Source organism: Poecilia reticulata, chromosome 20 (genome assembly GCF_904066995.2).
Source record: "Poecilia reticulata chromosome 20, P_reticulata-male-v2, whole genome shotgun sequence".
NCBI classification, from domain to species: Eukaryota; Metazoa; Chordata; class Actinopteri; order Cyprinodontiformes; family Poeciliidae; genus Poecilia; species Poecilia reticulata.
The window spans coordinates 14,587,790-14,609,514 of NC_088849.1; the positions used below are offsets into that span (position 1 = coordinate 14,587,790).

At 38.2% G+C, this 21,725-nt stretch overlaps 1 protein-coding gene across 2 annotated transcripts in view; it reads right to left on the minus strand.

Moving 5' to 3' along the window:
• The window catches only part of c20h8orf34 (chromosome 20 C8orf34 homolog), an 88,797-nt gene that overhangs the window by 24,988 nt on the left and 42,084 nt on the right, over window positions 1-21,725 (minus strand). For both annotated transcript variants that reach the window (XM_081601943.1, XM_081601942.1), the window contains exons 8-10: window positions 7,761-7,896; window positions 3,087-3,172; window positions 2,869-2,942 (exon numbers count right to left, since the gene is read on the minus strand). In XM_081601943.1, the coding sequence (XP_081458069.1) occupies window positions 2,869-2,942; window positions 3,087-3,172; window positions 7,761-7,896 (296 nt within the window). The remainder of the gene's footprint in view (window positions 1-2,868; window positions 2,943-3,086; window positions 3,173-7,760; window positions 7,897-21,725) is intronic.

The following is a 21,725-nucleotide window of genomic DNA, read 5'->3' on the forward strand; positions in this document are numbered from 1 at the left end:
AAGACATGACGCCGACCAGTCCGTGTGTAACAAACTATCAACTTACACACGCATCAGTAATTTGACAGTATTGTTAAAAGCCAATACCTTTGCATGTTGTTCTTCTGAAATAGTGCCTTTGTGGTTAAAGGTATCCATACAACAAATCAAAAAATGATTTTAATTGTCCCCAAGCTCATAAATTCAGCTAGATTTCTTAGTAACTCCAGTTTGTGCAGATGTATGTTGAGTTATACATTATCTGATGTTATTTTACCAAATACATTTATGAAAAGATTTTGAAGATTCGTCAATTTCTTGTATTAGGATTATAGAAATTTGATTGACGCACTGAAGAATATTGTTTCAAGACAAAGTGAAAGACAAAGTTGCTGCATAATAAATCCACTGTTAGTGTGGAGAACATCTGCAAATGTTTAGTTGTAACATCTTTGTCAGGTTGGGAATGAAAACATGTAAAAAAAAATAACAGCAACTTTTTTATAAGGTTCATTTGAACAAAAATAAAGTTAAAACTACCCCATATTTCAACTTTATCTTGGCGCCTTTGAAATACTTCAGAATATCTGTTCTGCAAAATTGATTTTTTTTCCCTATTGGTTCATTTGACTTTGTGTTCTCATTATTTTGGATTTTCATCATTATAATAATAATCGTGCACATTTTGCAATTTATGAGTGCCTGTGTAATAAGAAGCAAATGCTACAGTTGTTAAAAATCAACCATCTCTACATAACTCAACCACAATGCTTAAATTATGTTGTGAAATTTGCCTCAGCAAAACCAAAATGTATGCGACAAATTATGCCGATGCCAAATATTTAAAGGCCATGCAGCAAAACCATCATAAAATTCCTGCTTTTTATCATGCACATTACATTGCAGGACACTAATTATCTTATTTCTATCAGAGAAGTGAACGCTTTACTCTCTCAAATGTTATGGCCGTAACAGGCCTGCCATTCACAGCTAAACCTGATTAAAACCAATCACCCAGCTCTTACAAAGAAGGTCATAGAAGAATTTTTTGAGGGGGATTTGCTCCGGCTATTGCTTTAGGAAAGTATTTGTCTTTATGAGGCAATTATCACCTAAAAGAGCTGGCAGAGGCAGGGGGTCTGTGAGCCTAATAATAACTACTAACAGTTTTAGCTTTCCAACATTACCAGGCATTTAAAGCCCAAAATAGAACTGTGTAAAGCTTAAATTGTGCATTTTTATGTACAGTCATAAATATGCCCATAATAAAATATGCCCGAAATGTCTGATCTTTATTTATTTTTTTCTTTTCTCTTTAACGACAACCAGCGGAGCAACAGACAAACAGTCCAGTTTCTACAAATGCAAAGTCAACCTTTGTTCTTATTATTGTGTATTTAAGCACCCCGTCCCTCACACATAAACAACAAATTAGTACAGGATTTCTGTCGTTCTGTAGTTCAAAAAACTTCAGAAAGTTATTCAGCTAGACAGCTAGACATGAAATGCCCTGCTAACAGCTTTTGCCTTTAAAATAAGTAGTTAATCGGAAGGGATTGAACCCAGACTTTATCAGTAAGGTTCACATTGGGTTTGACTTACAGTGCCTTCAATTGTGATGCAGATGAAACTAAACGCATGTTTTTTTTTTTTTTTGTTTTTTTTTTTATATTCGTGACATAAAAATCTGTTTAAGTGTCCATTTATTTTCAGCTGCCCAGGATTCCTAGAACTACCAAGGGAATTACTAATATCTTTGCGTATCTAGATACCAACATTTTTGCTAATTATTGCCTGAAGTTCAGTTAGGTTAAATGGATAATGTAAACAAATGCCAGTTTATACTGTTTGTCAAAAATGTACAATTGCTTTTAGTTCTGGCCTCCAATCTTCACCAATGTGCTCTCTAACAAAGTCAGAGACCATCACAGAACAGCTTTATTGAGAGTTATACTCAATATATTAGAACATGCGTTCCAATGAAGCCAGTTCGTCAGAATAAAAGCACAATTTGAAACGTGTTGCATTATAATCTACATCATGTTTCACTTATTTATGGAGTTACTGAAATGAGTGAAGTTTTCAGTAATCCTTCAATTTATTGAATGCGATTGTACTTCAAGATTTTGGAGTCAGGTGATGTCGACAGGTAATTGGTTGTCCTGGATTTCATTCAGTGAAAGCACGGCGAAACGGGTCTAAATGCAAAATGCATGCCACACTTTTCAGAATTTTATTTGCAAAATAAAAATCAGACTCCGACTTTGTTCAGTCAGCCTCTGAAAGTCTGCTCCCATTTAGTGTGGAGCCACTTCTGCATCTGCTCCACACACGGCGCTCTGCCTTGGCTCCAAACTGTTCCTACTCTTTAAAAGAAAAACCTACAGTAAAATGCCTTGTCTAACAATTAAATTGGCCGACTATGAAAAAGGTATTGGCTTTTATTGTGCTTATGGAGAGGCTCTAGCCTCTAAGCTGAACACTTTATTAACAGCATGTGAGCGTCTACCTTTATAGAGGTCTGGTTTGGGCCAGCTACATATTGCTTGCCTGAAATGTGCGAGGTGAACTGTGCAGTAAATGCCCACCGCCACAGAATTAACGTAAAGTTACATTAAATGTTTTTAGCTAGAGTTAAGCGGAGCGATATCGGGTAGATGTCTAATTTGGGATATCGGTTGTTTTCCACCGTCAATTGTTCCGTGAGCTAAAACGCCCCACGTGAGGATGGATCGTTTTCTCTCGCAGAATTTTGTTAACAAGAAGCTCGAGGTGGTTTCCACTCAATATCAGACAATAAAGCTGCCGAGGAGAGAGAGCTACGAGGTAATTGATGGCTTGTAAAGTGATCTTAATTGTTCGGCGATGGGTGCAGGGAAGGACACTTACAGAGCCTGTTACTTGAGATAAGGCCTCGCATTCCTGAAGTCGACTCGCCACAGTGTCCACCCCGGGCATTGGCGCTGCTCCAGATGAATCCATTCATAACGAGGGAAGCAAGAGGAACACAGCACAGAGTAACAAAAACATACAAATATGCAACCAAACAAAAATATTTAGATTTTTTGTTGTTGTTTTTTTCCCCCCCACTATGTTATGAAACTCACAGGAGATGTCAGGCACAGCTTGCTCAGATATGCGAGGCCTGTGATCCTCTTCAGATCGGCTGTCTGATAGTGTGTCTCCCTGCAGCCTAGAAACAACACACAAAACATACAAAGTTGTACACAAGGCCAGAAAACTGTGGATGCAATGCATGTTTAGAAGCTGAACGTCAGATAACGACGAGACGAGTCGGTTTCCATCATTCTGAAGCGATAAGACAAGTGGAAACATTTTTTTCTGAGTTCATAATCTCCGCTGTAAAACATGGGATGGTGAAAGAAGACACACAGGGGTTAGTTTAGAGGATTTATCTCATGTGAAGCCAGAATACTGTGTTTATAGGTAGGAGTAACTATCATATTGCCTTTACGAATTATAACAATCGGCTAATCAAATGTGCGACATATGGCGTACAATATTTTCTTCCACATCTGGCCAAGAACAAGTTATTTCACTTCGTTAGCACAGACAGAATTAAGCAGATTCTCTTTACTCACCAAAAAAAAAAAAAAAAGAAAATTATATTTTTCAGATTGTTTAAACGTTTTGGTCCAAGTTCTTCTAGTTTTGTTTTTGATTTTATGTAGATGTGTTTGCAGAGAAACTTGATCTGGTGTCGTGGATTTGGTGGTTTCCTCAAGGCACTAAAGAATTTACATTCCCAGATACATAAATAAACTGTCGGGTAAAAACATAAAGTAATCCATCAACAACCTTTTTCTGCCTTTACAACTAAAACATTGAACTAAAGCCGGTTTATTTTTTTTGACAAGTCAATTAAAACAAACAAAAAAAAGCATCATAAAATGAATGGAGGTCCTGCAAGCCTTTTCCATGTCATCAGACAAGAGAACAAAGAAAAACAACCCCATTTGCTTTTATAGAGCAGCTGCATTCCTAGCCACAGGGTCTACAATAAAGGATAAATAATAAAAAAAAAAAAAAACAACATTTTTATTTCTTTTTGTCTTTTTACACCCATATCCTTCTGTCGTGCATCGTTAAATGTTCTCTGGAAGGTACCTAAAGTATCCTAGGTCAACAATTGGGCAAGCTTTCTTATTTTATGCACTAAAGCTACTTATTCCCTGCAAAACTGACCAGCATTTATTTAGCAGTGGCTCTACAAGACTTTATATAAAGTCGAAAGTTTATATACACTGTATAAAATTCATTTTTCTCCTCTCTTTCCATGCCTGACATTAAGCTAGAATAGGTCAACTGATAAATTTCCCAAACAATGTGTCAGAATAAAATGAAGGAGTTGTTAGAGAATGTTTTGTTTTCTTCCAATTGAGAAATTTTCTTCGAGTTTCTTAAAATTGCCTTTTAAGCCACATCACTCAAGTCGGCCCATGTCAGTATAAGAGTTGTTTCTCCTTTTCTTACCAGCCTTATCTACCATCTTCACATTGTCTTTGACTTTTAATCTGGGATTGATGCACACATTTAGTACCAAACCATATGGGACAGTGATGGAAATGTTTCAGAGGCAACCAACAAAACCTTGACTGGTTTCCAGTATCAAGTAACTAAGATTTAGTTTCAAAACCACCATGACTTCCTTTTATATCATTCCTTCTATTTAAAGTTCTTTTAATAAGGTGCAACAGAAAGAACTAGATCAAGTACAGTTTTCTACGGTTGTTGCGTCTAATTTCGTCACACTTTCCAAGCTGTTGATGCCCACTGCTGATCAGCTGGCTGAGATAATTGATCGACAGTTTTCTCTGTCTATTTACCAAAGACTTTTGCTTGACTAGAATCTTTTTCAGACATTGTGTCAAAACTCATCACTATTATAAAGCCAATGTTTTGAAGCTAGATCTGGGAAAATCTGAGCAGCAGGTCTGTAAAAAAAAAAAAAAAGCTGACTGCAGGCACAACCTGAGCAGACAGCCTGACTAAACGGTTAATGTCAGCCCCTGGTATTTGTGTTACTGTTTAAACAGCAGAATGTGAAGAAAAGTTTAATAATCTGTACAATGAGAGCTTGAAAACTTCAACTAAGGATTTTTATTCTAGATCTTTGGTTAGATCTGTAACGAAACCCCTAGTAATTTGATGTACAACAGCAAATAAGTGTTGTAAATGCAATTTTTAATAAATAACATAATCAACGGATTAACTTCAAGTACCATGAAGATTACGCATTGCTTTCCTCTTTTCAGTATTTCCCCTTTTATCTTTTGTGCAGATCTTGTAAATCGCTTAGTGGTCCATGAGTAACTTCAATGTGAGGTCATATGTTCACAGCTTTAGTTCACTCACATTCATTTCTACATTTTCTGAGTTGTCATTGAAAGGTGTTTATTTAAAAAAAACAAAAAAAAAAGGGGCTAATACATACAGCAGGAGTCAACAAAATTCATTCAAACATGCCAAAGATTTTCTAAGCAGACAGTTTGGTGGCCAGTATCTGGTTACCCATGTATCATGTATGTTTCCATTGCAATTTGCAATTTTGTGCATCAAAAATGTGAACCTACTCAGAATATTAACACTTATCAGTTCATTCAAATTAACCTGTTCCGGAATGTACTTTAAATATATACACAGCGAAAATGAACTCAACTTATACTTAAAAAGCATCTTTGTCAAAAATAACACAGTAACATGTGCTGTTGACTGAATAAAAGTACTGTAATCATTAAACTAAAACATAGTGCAGTTTATTAAAGTGTTAGGTTGTTAACACATTTGCAGTGCAATCCTGCTCAACTACAAGAAGCCTGAGAGAAAACTTTTATCGCTAACCTCGGCTGTAACGGGCAATAAAAACAAGTCAATTTTCTTTGTTTACATCCTTGAAGCATTTTTCATATCACACCGAGCTACCCAGACAGTTTTAGCACTCTCATCCTTCTCTGCAAGTGTAACAAGAAATCAAATCTGCTTTAATAAATTGATGAGGGATAGCCTTGAAGATTACATGGCATTATTATTTTCTAAATGTGTAAAAAGATTTAATCATTTAACACTCTACTGGTCTCCCACAATGCGCTTTCAGGCCGGATACGTCTTGGTGGTCTTGATCTTCTGACACTGTTCCAACTATCCAAACTTATGTCTGACCTCTGTTCATGTCTGCTCTGGACAGCTGTGTATTTATGTCAGACTTGAGAGTTTTCTGTAAAGCACACAAAAAAAAACCAAACTGTGTGAGCTCCACTTTTCCAGCTTGCTCATCTATTTGTGGCCTTTACATTACCCCAAAAATGACAGACAAAACCCAGGGCTGCTCGGTTGATAAAACTCATGAAATATTTGGTGGTCAGGTTTAAAAGGAACAAAGCAAGAATTTGGCTGGACCCTAAAGAGACAGTAAAACAGTGAAGAAGAACAGATGGTTGACATGAAAAAAGTGAAAACATGCTTTTGAAAAAGAATATATAAAAAAAAAGAATCCAAACAAGCCCTCACACAGATGTTACTTTACTTTGTCACTACTGTAAAACAATTTGCTTAGAAACATCACACAATTAAACTGCCTACAAGCAAAATCCAGAGATACAACCCCTATTCCAGCAGAACCTGATGAGAAAACATCCAGAAGCCTGTGTTTGAAACAAAGCTGATAAGCTGAATGAATGGAACATAAGTGGCAAACAAAACCAAAACAGAGAAGTTTGCACAGACAGATGTGTGCCTGGCGTCTCGTCAAGAAGATACCCGTTTATCTCCGGCTGGCATCAAGGGAGATCTATGCCCACACCTGTCTGTGGCATCGCGCCCAAAACTCTGAAATATGAGCACTACACTGATGCTGGAAGATGCAGGACGTGTCAGAGGAGAAGACAGCGATAAAAAAAGAAAAGGAGAAACTATGATAAACTGTACGATTATCCACACAGGGATCATGAAAACAACCAGCACAGGTACAGTTTAAGCTATTGTGTCATTTTGTTTCATTCCCTTCCTTAACCCTTTCATGCATGAATTATGATCCTTTGCATCAGGATTTTTTTTTTTTCAATTTCATTTTTCATTTTCTTAAGGCATGAAAAAAAGGATGGAAATTGTTTTTTTTTGTAAAAAAAAAAAATATTTTTTTTTTATTTAATTTTTTTTAGGTGATCAATTGTAATTTTCTCCACATACAAAGCTGTTACTTGAAAAATACACCAGTAATATTGTTTTTTAGGGGTTATCTGATGTCACAATATTTTTTTTACCTGCAAGAGTCGTCTACAGTAGAAGGAGGGACCGGGTCGGTTGGCGTGCTTTTTTGTCTGTCGGCCATATTGGATTTAACAAAAAATAATTTCTTGCATTTGCAGCTGATGGCCAGTAGTTGATGGTGTATTTTATGATGCTTAGTGTCCACTTCAGTGGTCTGTGTGCATTTATAACATAAAAATCCAGAAGAAACACAAGAAAATGGCTTTTAGACAGCTGTCCACTGTAGTGACCACTATGCGTGAAAGGGTTAAGGGAGGAAGGAAGGAAGGAAGGAAGGAAGGAAGGAAGAAAAAGAAGGCTGTGTGACTGAGTAATAATATGATTATCAGAACCTAGGAAACAAGCAACCAAACCATATTCTACAACCATTTAGTTGCTGGCAGAGACAAACCAAAGGAAATCATTTCTGATATTTTCAAACTTAAATGTTCTTCACACCTTGAAAAAAAAAGGTGAAAACACTTACCTTGCAGAAAAAAGGTGAAAACATTTACCTTGCACACCTAGAGCAGATGTTGAGGGTAACTTTGGCCTGTAGTTCAGGCTGATAGGAACTGCGTCCCTGGCTGAACTTGCTGCCGGACGGGGCCAGCCCTGTTACGCCCTCCATCCGCAGGTCATCCAGGTCCTCTGGGGAGACGGAGCAGAACATAGTAACGGCGGGGCAGGAGAGGGGAAAAACAGAAAGGACGACCATTAATCATATTTTGGTCTTTTCCTTGTCAACGTAATGCCCTGTGATGACAGCCTGCTGGAAGTCAAAGGGGCAAGAGAGACCATCACAGTAGGTAATCATTATCAGCACAGTCATTCCGATGAGTTTCCACAAGAACATGCAGATTTTGAACTTTTGGATCGCTCCGTCGCTGCAAAATTATTTCCAGTAAGAATTATGTCATGTAGCCACAATCAGGGTGACGAAAGCAAATACATTTACTCTGTAAGGAAAAAAAATGTGCAAGTATATGGAGAAGGGGTCAGCAGTGTAGAGGTTTTCTTGCTATATTCACTGGATAAGCCTTTTTTTCTTCTTCTTCTTTTAGCTGAGAAGCTGTCAACGTGGAGCAACTGAAACCTAATGTTTGAACAAAGTTAAAGCCTAAACAGGCTCAGCTGTCAGATCAGAATGATGCATTTTAACATCAAGGCATCATGCTGCACACATTTCCATACTTCTGTCAGAGTCACATAGTTCTATTGTAATAGAGAAACTATGCTTAAATCACTCTAAGAACAAGATTTATGACAGGACATTAAAGTAGTGATGCCGAATACAATGAAATCAATGTTTTTGTGTCTCAGTGGGGACTTGCTGCAGTTAGTTTATAATGATCAAAGAGGCAAGCTCTAAATCAACCAGACAGATTTAGTTTTGAATGTATCCCTCAGAGAAAAAACATGTTGTTGTACTTTCCAGGCCATAGTTCTTATAGATGGAATGAACACTCAGAGTAGGAATGGGTCAATATCTAGTAAATATGCTACTACATCAGGTTACTTAAACACAGTGTTTAAACACAAAAACATGTAAATATGATCCAACTAATTGTATTTCAGAAAAATAGTAGTCACTATAAATGGCAACTCAATACCAAAAAATTTTATCTTCATCTGTACCAGTGGATGTGACAAGACAGATAAATGTGCTGGTTTATATAATCAAATCCCATTTCTTCATATCGTGCTCCTAGTCTTTAAAAGATGAATGAACTGATATGACATTGTTAAGTTTGAGATGTAACAGTTTATGTTCCTACAAAAAAAAAGTGTAGCTAATGCATCAAGGAATCGACAAATGAAGCGTTTACATTTTTTTTGTTTTTATACAACATTTAATTATCTTTTAGTAGATTATGCAAAAAGGAGCTCTAAGTGTTTTTTTTTTCTTATTTTGGGATCCTGAAAATAATTTCCCCAAGCAGTTAAAGTTGTCTTTGCAGTAAACCTGAAGGAAAGTGCAGGAATCTGCTTCCAGCCATCTGACTAGCAGTCCTGCAACAGTGATGAGTTCCTCTGGGCTCTATAAAGCCAGATTAAATCCTGGTCATTCCAGTAATTTAATCTCATTTAAAGGACTTGAAATCTTAAGATTTGTACGGTGAAAGGTTTTTGCAGTTTTGAAACTGAACTTTTTTTTTTTCCAGGTTTGTCATACCTCCAAACTGGAAACCATCCCACGCCTAATTTAATCTGTGTTTCTTGACTTTTAATATTCTGCTAACTGAAAATACTGAGATATCACCATTTATCAGTGAAAGGTGGGGTTCATGTTGAGGTCATGCATCAAATGTGGCGTAAAGGCTGCTTGACTTTCAGTGTGGTCAGATATCTGAAACCAGAACTAAAACATTTTTTCTTTGGGATCATATTACAGTGTCCCCTGCTAGAAAGAAGAAAAAAAACATAGGTTTGACACCTTGCAAGATGAGAATGCATGACTAATCACAAGGACTAGATCTGATGACACTTCCTCATGAGAACTCTCTCTCTCTATTCATCCATCATAGTGGTACAAAACCCCCAAATATCTCATCTGTCTGACCAGAAATGTGACTAAACATAAATGTATTCCTTAAATCTGTCCTCAATTGCTCTATGCAAAATATTTCAAAAGACATGTGCTAGTGACAGCAAAAACTAAATATGATAAAGATATTTTTCATGTTTATCTCAAAGAAAATATGACTGTAGATTATTCAGTCTTTCAGGTTGTGGATTGGTTACTTTTGTTTCACTTTACCTTTTCTATCTTTTGTCCATGTGAATCCTACTGATCCAAATTCTGGATAAAATGTGGGAAAAAAAATACTAAAACTTGAAATACCTCCAGGTCACTTTTGTAAATGTTTAACTGTAGAATTAAATTTTGATGTAGCTCTGGAATTTTTTTACAATAAAAATTTGCATCTTTATATTAAACTGCCTTTGATGAGTTACAATCTATAAAGCAAAATTCCAGTAAGGTGCAATAATTTGATCATCATTTCAAAGTTGAGCCTAATTTTAGGATGGTATAATATAAAATATATATTATGAAAAGCAGCGCCTTGAACTTTTTCCACATTTATTCCTTTAACAACCACAAACTTAAATGCATTTTACTAGGAGTGTGTGTGAAAGATTAGCATGGAGTAGTTCTGAAGCGGGACTGTAAATAGTTTTGGAATAGCTATAGTCCCATGGAATAAAAGTCATTTAAGCAGAACCTGCCTGTCAGCATGAAGTTGGCTTCAAGATTTCAAAAAGCAACAAATCTCGCTCTAATCCAAAGACATTCAAGAACAGATGGGAAGCAAAATCATTAGCATCCATGAGCCTAAAGCAGGTTATAAAAACATTTTTATGTCTTTGGGACACCGCAATCCAAGGTGAGAACCATTATCCACTAATCGAGAAAACATGGAGCTGCAGTAAACTCATTCAGAAGTAGTTAACATACCAGAATTACATGCTCAGGTGTGTACCCTGAATATCAGTGTGTAACCTGAAACAATGTCTAAAGCACTGCATGCCTCACCCGCCTCTACTAATGTCAGTCTTCGCGATTCAACAATAGGAAAGCTTCATATGGTGGTCGTAGCGCAATGTTCTCGGACCGCTGAACTCCTGCAGGACTTAGATGACTTGCCATTAATTGATGGAACCATGGATTTTCTCCCTCACGCACAAACCGCTGAACATCATCAGACAACAAGAACGACACTGAAAGACTTAAAATGCGTTTGGAGTGGGCGAGTCAAAGCCCGAACTTAAATCTGATTGAGACTGAGAATTTGATGTGGCATGACCTTAAACAAGTAATTCATCCTCAAACCCTTCTAATGTGGCAAAAAAAATAAACAATCCTGCAAAAAAAAAAAAAAAAAAAGAGGAAAACTTGGCTCTTTCTTTTAATTTGAGTTGGAAACCGGTTTGATTCCTCGCATTTGGATTTCAGACCTTAGACTGACTAGAATGTCTCTCTTATATCCGCTGCCAGAGAAGATGTATTGTTTTATAGTCCTGAGAAGAAAAGATAAACTGCATTCCATTAATACCCCTAAGCAGAGCGATATTAAATGTCCCATTCATCATGGAATGCTTTGGAGGTGGGGGGACAGAAAGAGCCACCAGCGATTTGGGCAATTTTCTGGTCGTGGGAATTGCACAGATTGGTGCCTTCCCTCTTTTCCTGTTTTCTCCAGTTCCATTCCCACTTCTTTCCCCTTCTAGCTATTACCCTGATCTTTTGGCGACCCACTAATTCGACATACCAGATTTTCTTTGGGTCATTGGGTGTGATACAAATCATTATTTGGCATTCAGAAAAATACACTTGTGAAACTACCGCTTGTATGAGATACCAAAAGGATCATTTTAAGTGGCCCTGACCCTGATAAAAAACATGACCTCTGTGTCCACAGCTGCTTGTCACCTCAACTCCCTTTTGTTTTTTTACTAGTTTCATTCTAGTTCAGAAAAATCAGCACACTGATGAAGAGAAAGGTCTCAATGTCTAACGGGATAAAAAACTGAATGTCTGACACTACAAAAGGTCAACCAGATAAACACGAGCTTTGTCTTGAGCCTGCAGAAAAAGATGTTTGAGGGGCCTGAAAGTCAAGCCAAAGACAGAAATATTTCAAGTCCCAGCGTTTCACCCAAGTGTGATTGCTTCTTTAGTTTTCTCTCATCAAAGATTTGGAAAAGAAAAAAAAATACTTTGCGAGATAAAGCTGTAAAAGTCAAGAAAAACAATTGAAGCGTCTATCTGCCAAACAATAACTGATCTATTTAGACTTATCCCATCCACTAGGATTGTCACGATACTAACATTTTAAAATTCAATAGAAAAATATTCAACATCATTCAATAGCTAAGGCAACTGTCTGATCATTAAAAATAAATAAATCAGTCATTTACATATGCCACTGCTACAATGTTTACAATGTCACAGTAATGTCACCAATAGTGTTAATCTCGTGCAACTCTGTTTATAGTTTCAACGTGAAAGATTCTTCACATAAAAGAAAAAAACTAAAAATCTTCCAAAAGTCTGAATCCCAGCCTTAGCTAAACTCAACTGAAGACATATTATCTCTGTGTGTACATGAGGTGCTTGAGTGATGAATCATGTGTGGATTTGCTGAGTTACCACTATAAACTACCTATTAAAGATGTCCATGTGTATCGTTAAACCTTATTTTATGGGCAAAAATGTCCGGTGTCCTTTGAATGACACCGGACATTTTTGTGATCCCACACAAAAGAGAAAAAGATAAGACACAATGCAATCTTGTAATCACAGAACATGGATTTGTGTCTTGGGTCAAATTACAGTCAGAAGCAAAGCCATTCAAAATGGAAAAGTTTCACCGTTGTCTGGATTGCATACAACAGCGTTAACAGTAATCGCACTCCGTATAATCCACTTTTATACATTATATAAACCAGGACTCCGCAGTCTTTTCATGTTCACATTCCCAGCATCACGCTCCCTTTAAAGTTTATGTCAACATACAGCGTGTTTGGTGTGCAGAAGTGCTCTTTTCCTCTGTAATTTTAGTCAAAACCGTGTGCATGCTCTCCGATGTTTACATTAGAGTTCAGCATACCTCCAACACAATGGAGCTATGATAAGTTTACAGTGCGTCTCCCATGAGACCAGTTTACCCTGAGACCATGACTGCCTCCTGGGCCTACGTCTAGACACAACAAATGTCTGTCTGCACTTGCCACCTGAAAGTCTATGGCAAGCTGTTTGCGTAAACATTCAATATCCTTGATTTTAGCAGTTGTTAATGCTTTGAAGTGCATAACTACATGTTTATAAAAATTAAAAAAAAAATTAAAAAAACTTGCCAGATACACTTTTTCTTACAAATGGGACTTTTGTGTTTGACGCTGTAGTCATATTACCTAACTGGTTAGCAATGAAAACGACATATTAACTAGTGGAAGCAAGTTCTGAACACTAGTTAACTAACAATGCACAGTAGTCAACTGATACGATCTAAACATTTCCATATAAGAAAACCTAAAAGGTGAAATAACTAAAGCTTTTTCAGCCATTAAAATCTCTGAAATAGTTAAGTTTAGAAAGGGTAATAAGTTAGCAAAAATGTGTGCTAGCTAACTAGTACAGCCCAAAATGCACGTATATTTATAAGCATAAGTTAATTAATGGAGCCTAAAGTGTGGACTGGTGAAAATAAGCGTTTCTAGCCATACTTCTAAAAGAAGGAATCAAAATGTCAGCTAGTCCACTAGTGACCACAAGCTAAGAGCTAAATTTCAAAGTTGATCTTATTGGAAATAAATAACTTATTGGCTACAAGCTAACTTGTAGAATCCTCTTGGTCATATTAGACAACTAGCCCATTAAAAAGCACTTATTTACTATTAAGTCGTTCTTGTTGATTAAAAGAGCGTTAGTTGGACTAGTAGAAGCTTTTCTGCCCCCTTATGTGAGCTAAAAAATAAATAAAAATCAGTTACAGCACAAAAATTGTACACTTGTTAACCAGTACAGCCCACAAATGCTTCTTAGTTAATTTATAATGCTACATTTAATTAAACAATCTTGACTACTGCAGTTACAAAATGTATGCTTATTAGCAGGCTGAAGTTTTCTAGCTATACTAGTGAACTAAGAAAAATAGTAAGTAGAACATGTCAACTTGGTAACATAAGGATGTTATGTCATAAGGATATTTTCTATGTTTCCAGTAGAAAATTATCTTCGTCTTAGTCTGACTTCACTTCAGCTCAAACTTGTTGGAAAAAAATGCTAATCGTAGGAAACGGTTTTACAAGAGCAGCAAAAGATTGAGCCAGTGTTGGCAAGTGTCTTTCTAATGGAGTAAAGACAGCAAATCTGACAAATGATATCAAGAATATGGAATAAACAGAAACAACTCGCCATTATCAGTCATCTTGGATGCATGCATCAGAGCAGCCATGCATGCGCATTCTGTCTATGGACCAGACATGACAGATAAATAAAAATGGGTTTGCTCTGAAGACACGAGGTGCGGGGGGGGTGGGGAGAACGGAAACTATTCAAGCGATGCAATCCTAACAAAAGGCCTGCAAGATGTAGAATTCCGTGCCGCAATCACTCACTCACAAGTATAAAGCCAGAAAGGAGTAAGAGGAGGAGTGCACAGATAAAGTGTTTGTGTGCTCTACTCTCCAAGTTTCCATGTAATTTAATGTTGTTTAAACAGCGACGGTCTGACTGCCTCTCTGCTGCCCTTGGTGAAGCTTAAAAACAGAGCGGGAGTCATAATTAGTGCAGCAGCTTCACAAGTAACTTAATGTACACCTTCTCAAGGGATGCGCTGACAGATATATAGGGTGGGAATCATCCAAAAAGCACCGCCGCACACGTGGAGTTTGGGAGACACGCTTTCAACAGCGCATCCAATCCAGTGCATTTCATCATGCGCTGTAATCCACGGCGTCTCATCGGAGCGAAATAATTGAATTTTCCATTCTTTCATGAGTAGCAACGACGTGTAACCGCAAAAACAGTGGGCCCTAATTAATAGTTCGTATGCGACAGACGCGCTGCAGCCAAACACCGTGCTCTTTCTCTCTCTCTCTCTCTGCCTTCCCAAACGCAGGGGACCCACATCTGCGAACACATCATGGAGCAGCAACGGCGGACCTCACAACTTCTGCTGCCCGCACACACGCAGCCTTCCCATTTGTGTTTCATTAAGCGCCTCGAATGCACACACGTTCTGAGCGCAGCGGTTAGTCGTCACACAGACATCGTTTGAAGTGAATCGCAACAGAGACACGTTTGTTTGGCTTGGTAATAAAAACAATATTCCAACGTACATATCATAATTATGTTTCAGCTTTCACTGGCACCCCTAACTTTGAAGCCCGCCTCGTCTCTTTGAGCCTGTAAGGACACCGCTGTAAAGCTGTAGGCCGCTTCTGCTCCGAGCACAGCAATAAAAACCCTGATCAGAATCAGATGGGGGGTGCGGGTGGGGGTGGGGGTGTGTGACACATATGAGTAGGGTAACATCACAGCTCTGAGGTCTGTGGAAAGTCTTATCGCAGATCTTGGTGCGAACCTTCTTTTAACTTTCCCTCTAACCACAAATACTGCTTCGATTAGAACATTGCTGATGTAGAGCCCTGATGTGCTGATGCATTACAGTGCTGGTCATTACGCTCGGTTGCCGAACTTTCTTTTTTTTTTTTTTTTCCCTCTTCGGAATGTGTAACTTTGATATTTAATGCACGAGGAGTAACAAAACTTTAATCAGTCAGGATCAATGTTTGCCACCTAAGCAAAATCAAATCAAAAGTAAAATGGCTTTTACTGGGGGCAAGTTGAGAGCAGCTGCTGGGAATTGAACATTGTACTCTTATTTTATGTGACTGATCAACAACACATAAAGTGCATTTTTGTGAAGTGAAATGATGCGTGGTTTTCAATTTTTTTTGTTTCGTTTTTACAACCACCTTGCATTGAAGAAAGTCTTTTGGGGTACAACTCTGCCAGCTTTTCAGACCTAGAGACAGCTCCCTGTTCTTTGAAAAAAAATGGCACTAGCTCAATCAGACAGGATGGAAAGCAGCTGAAAAGCAATTTTGAAATCTTGTCACAGACACTCAATTGTTTTTAGGATTGGACTTTGACTGAGCCATTCTAACAGATGAATTCTACTTTGATCTAAATCCCTTCCTTTGCAGATTTCATTGTGTGCTTGGGTTCATCGTCCCAATAAATGGTGAACTACCACTCCAGCCTCACGTCTTTTACAGCTGGCAGCAGGTCTCTGTGTTCAGATCTACCCGCCATCTCTTTGTTCTCGTTGAACAGAAGCATCCCCACATACTTATCCTGCCTCCACCACGCCTTAAGCATGAGCATGGCGATATCCTCAAAGTGATGTGATGGGTTTTTCTGCAACAAATTGTATTTTGCACATGCAAATTTGCAGTTTTGGTCTCATTTGACCAAAGAACATTCATCCACATGTTTTATGGAAAACTGTATTAACAATTGAAACTGAAATAACAATGGTAGTATTTCCTGTTCAATTGCTTTTGCCTTGGTACTCCTCAATAAAGACCTAATCTTTTAATAGGCTGGACTAAATGTTGTCCTGTTTCCAGTTTCTTTCACCTAAGCTGTGAATCGTTGCAGTTTTTTTTCAGAATTGGTTGTCCGACTACTTCTCTGATTAATGCTCTCATTGCTGGATTTGTCAGTGTTTTTTTTTTCTTCTCTATCAGATACTGAAAGCTTTATTTTTTTCAACTTAACTCCGTTTTAAAACTCTCCCCAAACTTTATCCCAGTCTCATTACACGTGAAATTATTCACTATGTGGGTGGCAACTGGTTGCACTAGTTTATTTAGTGGGTATCCGAGTGAAAGAGGTCGACTATAAATGCATGCAAAACTTTTAGGATTTAAATTTACCGTCTATCTCATACAGTCAACACACTGTTAGGTTTGCAATGTAGCCCAAGATCAAAATTAAAAATGTATACGTTTGCAAGATACTTTATCCCAGATGTAGTTCACATTTGAATTATTGCAACAATTGTTATGTTGAATCAGTGGTTTAACGGAGAAACCCACTGGTTTCTGAAATCTTAATCTTGATGCAGACAGAAGCCAGGAAACAGTGACGTCTCCCATCTAAACAACCTATAACAACATAATGCATCCATTCATACAAGGCCTCTATCTGCAGCTCTAGATAGCGGCACTATATCTTCAGATTACATACTTGGCTTCCTATCTGCCATCTCCCGCTTCTGTCTGGCTACACAGCCACAATACAGCACCACTGTATCCATCCAGCACTCCTCCGAGGAGTTTATCGTCTCCGTTAATCTGCGGTGAATAATCAGACGGGACATGCTGGCTGGTGCTGGGCCACGTGGAGCAAAGTGTTGCCCGTAGGTAATTGCTTCCAGTAAAATCACAGCAACTTGGATCTGAATTAATGCATCCGTCTGCAGCACGCAGACTTTTTACTGGCGTCAAATTGGCTTCTAGTAATAGGGGAGGCTCTTTCCACTGACAGGCTGGCAAAACCGTCGGAGGTGAGCCCGACCCTTTCCTGCAGGCACCTCAAGCGACAGATTTAGAGTTAAAGCAGCTTTCACCCCTGAAATATAGCACCGCATCTGTCTGCTTCGATACACCTCCTCTCTTCCCCTCAATGAGTCATGAAGGTGATGTTTTGTTTGTGTCGGTTTACACCGTTTCCACGGCAAATGCCGTGTTTTATGTTGTTTGGGCAACGATAAAGAAGGCGGTGGAGGCGAGGGAATGTACGTGCGGCGTAAAAAAATGTAAAAAAATAAAATAAAAACAGCCGTCTCTCATCTGCAGCCGAGCGTGAACACAAAGACATATTTTAAATGTAGGTGAAGTTAATTATCCACAACAGCAACAACTAGCAGTCGTCTTAACAACTGCATATAAAGTGGGTTCAGATTTTATGTAAAACTTGCAATTTATTACACTGCAATATTTTAAATCACAATAAATACGCTGGCGTGCATCTACATGGCTTGAACATTTTTACAGTACAATCAAAAACATCAATGTACTCCATTGGGATTTAACATAATACAACAAGAAGGAGGGAATAACTGTTACAAAGGAAGAAAAATGTACAAATAAAAATCTGCGACATTTGGAATCGTCAGCTGCCTTCAAAAATAATCTAATTTGTAAGAAGTCATGTGTAATACGGTTATAGATCAGGAATAAAAATGTGGAGAAGATGATAAAACAGCATTCCAAGCTTGGAACAGGTTACAGAGCACTGCTCAATCCATCATAGTCAAAAAATGGAAGAAGAATGGCAGAACGTAACCCACGAAGTCACGGTCATTTATCTAAAGCAGGCTTCTGCAACTTTTACAGCCATTATACTAAACACATTTTGTCCAGCGCCACACAAACTCATTGACCCCATGCAAAAAGTTATGCTCTTTTAAAAGAGCATAACATCTATAATCAAACATCTTTGATTATAGATGTTTATCAAATTTAAACATCTATAAAACAGAACCAGAATTTCAATTCTGATGCTCTTTGGGTTTTAAAGCCAATACATCTTTATGATGCAGTCATAGCAATGTTATAAATTTTTTTAAGAATCATTGGTTTCAGTGTAGGGATCCACAAAGAGTGACACGCCGTCATGATCTGAAGTTGGTAGGGTTCGTTTCTGTTTTTCCACTTCTGATGATTTCCTCGTTTATGACTTAATTATTCCTTATTAAGTCAATCACTGTGCCCAGTTTAGTAGTTCTTGTTTTTCCATTAGATCAGAGGTTGTTCCCCTTGGTTATTTCTCCCTGAGGTCCTTTCACGTTAATTAGCCTCTTTCTTTCAGCCTTTCTGTCTAGTCTCCTCATAGCTGAACCCTGTTTACCAATCAGCCACCTGTCCACAAATCAAGCTTTCCAGTATTCAAGCTTCACACTGCTGGTTTTACCCGTTTTGTTCCAGTCGCCCTGCCATCGCCCGTTGTGTTTTCGGGTTTTTCTACCCTTGGTTTCCTGCCGGTTTTCCTTCCATAGCCATCTGTAAATTTTTGCATTCGTTTCATTAAATCTCTTGAATGCGTCTCTGCCTCCGACTTTGCCTGCAGTTTGTCAAAGTCAAACTGCAACAACTCTGCATTATGACTCATAGCTACGGAGCAATAAGTAGCGGTCTCCTGATCTAAAGTAAAAGTGGGTAAGGAGAGCAATAATCAGAGCAAAGAAGCAGAAGGTAAATACTGAGGAGCTGCACAAACACACAGCTCAGGTGGAAGAATTTGTCAACAGGAAAACTAAACCAGCTCTCTGTGGAAAAATGGCGAGAAGCAGTTATTGAGTCATTGGATGTCCTACTCTCTAGCTGTAAGTACTTTACCAAGGTAGTGTACTTTAAAGTAACTCATCAGGTTTTCAGAAGCTTTATGTCCAATTAGAAAAATCACACTCTGAAGCAACGTGACCAATGATGTAACATGGATCACCTTTCAGTTAAATATTCAGTGGGGTAAAGTAAAGATCGCAAAGAGGAAAGAAAAGAAGCTCACTTTCCCTTTTCAACGCAAAGACTCCGCTATTAAATTGCACTGTACTGCAGGCAGCACTCGATCGGGGAGCGATATAACACACTTAACAAAAGGGCTATACACAGGTAACGTAACTCATCCGTCAGTCACCGTGTCACTCGGTGTGCGTATCAAAGATCAGACGGCAGCTTTATCTCGCCCTCATCTTGTCTCCATCAAATCTTCGCTGCTGCTCTTACAGCGTCTACTCGCGTTTCAGGATTTATGCCAGAGTGAGTTAACACACTGACAGAGGTCGGGTCGGCTCACGCAGGGAGGTCTGATGGCTGTCACATAATGTCGTTTGAGCTCTACTCCTCTCTGGAACAATGTGAGCGTGTACATGAGATCAGTTCTTCTTTAAAATCCTTCACCATGTGATTTTGCTTAAAGTAGAGAGGCTAGACGTGGACGAAAGCTCAACATTCTCTGCAGGGTTGCGTTGGTGGATAATGCCGCCAAGAATGTATTAAAACTAATATTTACCAATGTAGATTTTGAGGATCTTGATGAGGTGGAGTGAGTCCTACAGCAACTTTCCAGCAGGGAGCCGGCAAACTCATTGACATTGACTTTTCCATTAAAAACCTTGCTCCAAGGCCAAAATCTGGGTGTTTCTTCCCACAATCCCAACTTCCAGAAGATAAGTTTATAACTGGGGTCTCATGGCCACCCTGAAAAAGCTAGAATCTTGTCATTATCCAATGTTTCTACAAGAACATGTGAGCCATATTAATTTCCAGTATAGCTTCGACTGCGGTTAATGCTAAATGCGGACTTAACGAAAAGGAAGAAGTGGTACCTGAGGGAAACTGGAGTATCAATAAGAGCTCCAATTATTTTTCTCCTTGGAAAAATCTGAACAAAGCAAATCATGCCTTTACTTTTAGAGCTGTAATAAAGTGAGAAAACTTTGGCAAGCTTAGCTGTGCAACCATTCCAAGAGAATCTTATTATCCCATAAATCTAAATCTAGAGATTAGGAAAAAAAAAAAAAACACACCCAGTATGGAAAACACTTAAGACACGGAAATGGTGATTACTATACTTATTTCTTTTGAAACTTTTTTTTTTTAATTACACAATGTATAATCTCTGGGTGTGTCTCCATCTCTCTCTAGGCTCAACAAGTGGGACTTTTCTGCCACCTAGTGGCCATCTGGAAGTGCATTTGCTGCTCATTGTGGTTCTGAATTTCCTTCTCAGAAAGCCCCGACTGATCGCAGCCACAACCTAGAAATATTTAATGTTTTCTTACCATTCTGACTGCTCTTGTTCCTCTGATCTCTCTGTGTGCACCAGTAGTTAGATCAAAGCCATTTCAGTTAGATGTTGTGCTAATTAACAGTAGAACACAGAAGCACTATCCAGAATATTTGAGTTTATGTCTGTGATTTATCTAGAAAAACATAAAAAGAGCAGATTAATTTCGCTGGATAAAGTCTCATCGAATCAACAGATGCAATGGTAAAATCAACTCAATTATCAGAAACTGTGATGGAATATTTCCGCCACTAGATGTCAGTCTAAGCAAAAGTTTAAAGCCTCCAACCAATTTTGGTTCTGGACAAAAAATGTGTTCATCAGAGGACCTCCTTTCAGCCATCAGTCACTGGGAAAACACTTAAAGATTTATTTGCAATTATTTATACAAATTTTTACCCCAGCAGCAAAAATATGTCCAACATGTATGTGTTGGCCTCTGGTGGGAGTCAAAGCACCCTGAGGAAAAAAAAGAAAGAAAAAAAAAAATCGGAATAAGAATCATTTACTTAAATCATACAAAAAAAAAAAAAAGTTGAAGTGAATAAGGCAAATGCCAAACCTTTAAATTTAATTATTTTACAAAATGAAGCTAGAACTATTAGCATTGGCATTAATCGTCATGAATAATGAAACGGCAATAAGAAAGTGGCTGCATGCCTAAACATGATTGCATCTTTGGCTGGAACAGCTAAAGATGAGTACATCTGAAACTTAAAACAGATTTATTTTCATTTTTTCCACCTAGGACTGTTGACAGCAGAAGGAAAACAATCCACTTATAAAGGTTAATATAATAAGCTCACATCTTGTCAACGCTTCAGCTTCTAACAATTGGAAAACACTCCAAGGTTACATGTTGAAAACGTCTTGAACAAGTTGCTGAATACTACATTTTCCTTTGCGTTTACCAGCTGTAGCACACACTAAAATCCATTTGTTAAATAACCATCATAAAAACAGAGTAACCCAGCCTGCTGGGTTACTCCGTTTTTAAACCGACATGCGTTTTGCAAGATCTGCGATGATGCGTTCTGCAGACTCGGAGGCGGTAAACACAGAAGACAGAATCTCTGGAGAGCTCCATGACCAGGCCTTGACAGAGGATCAC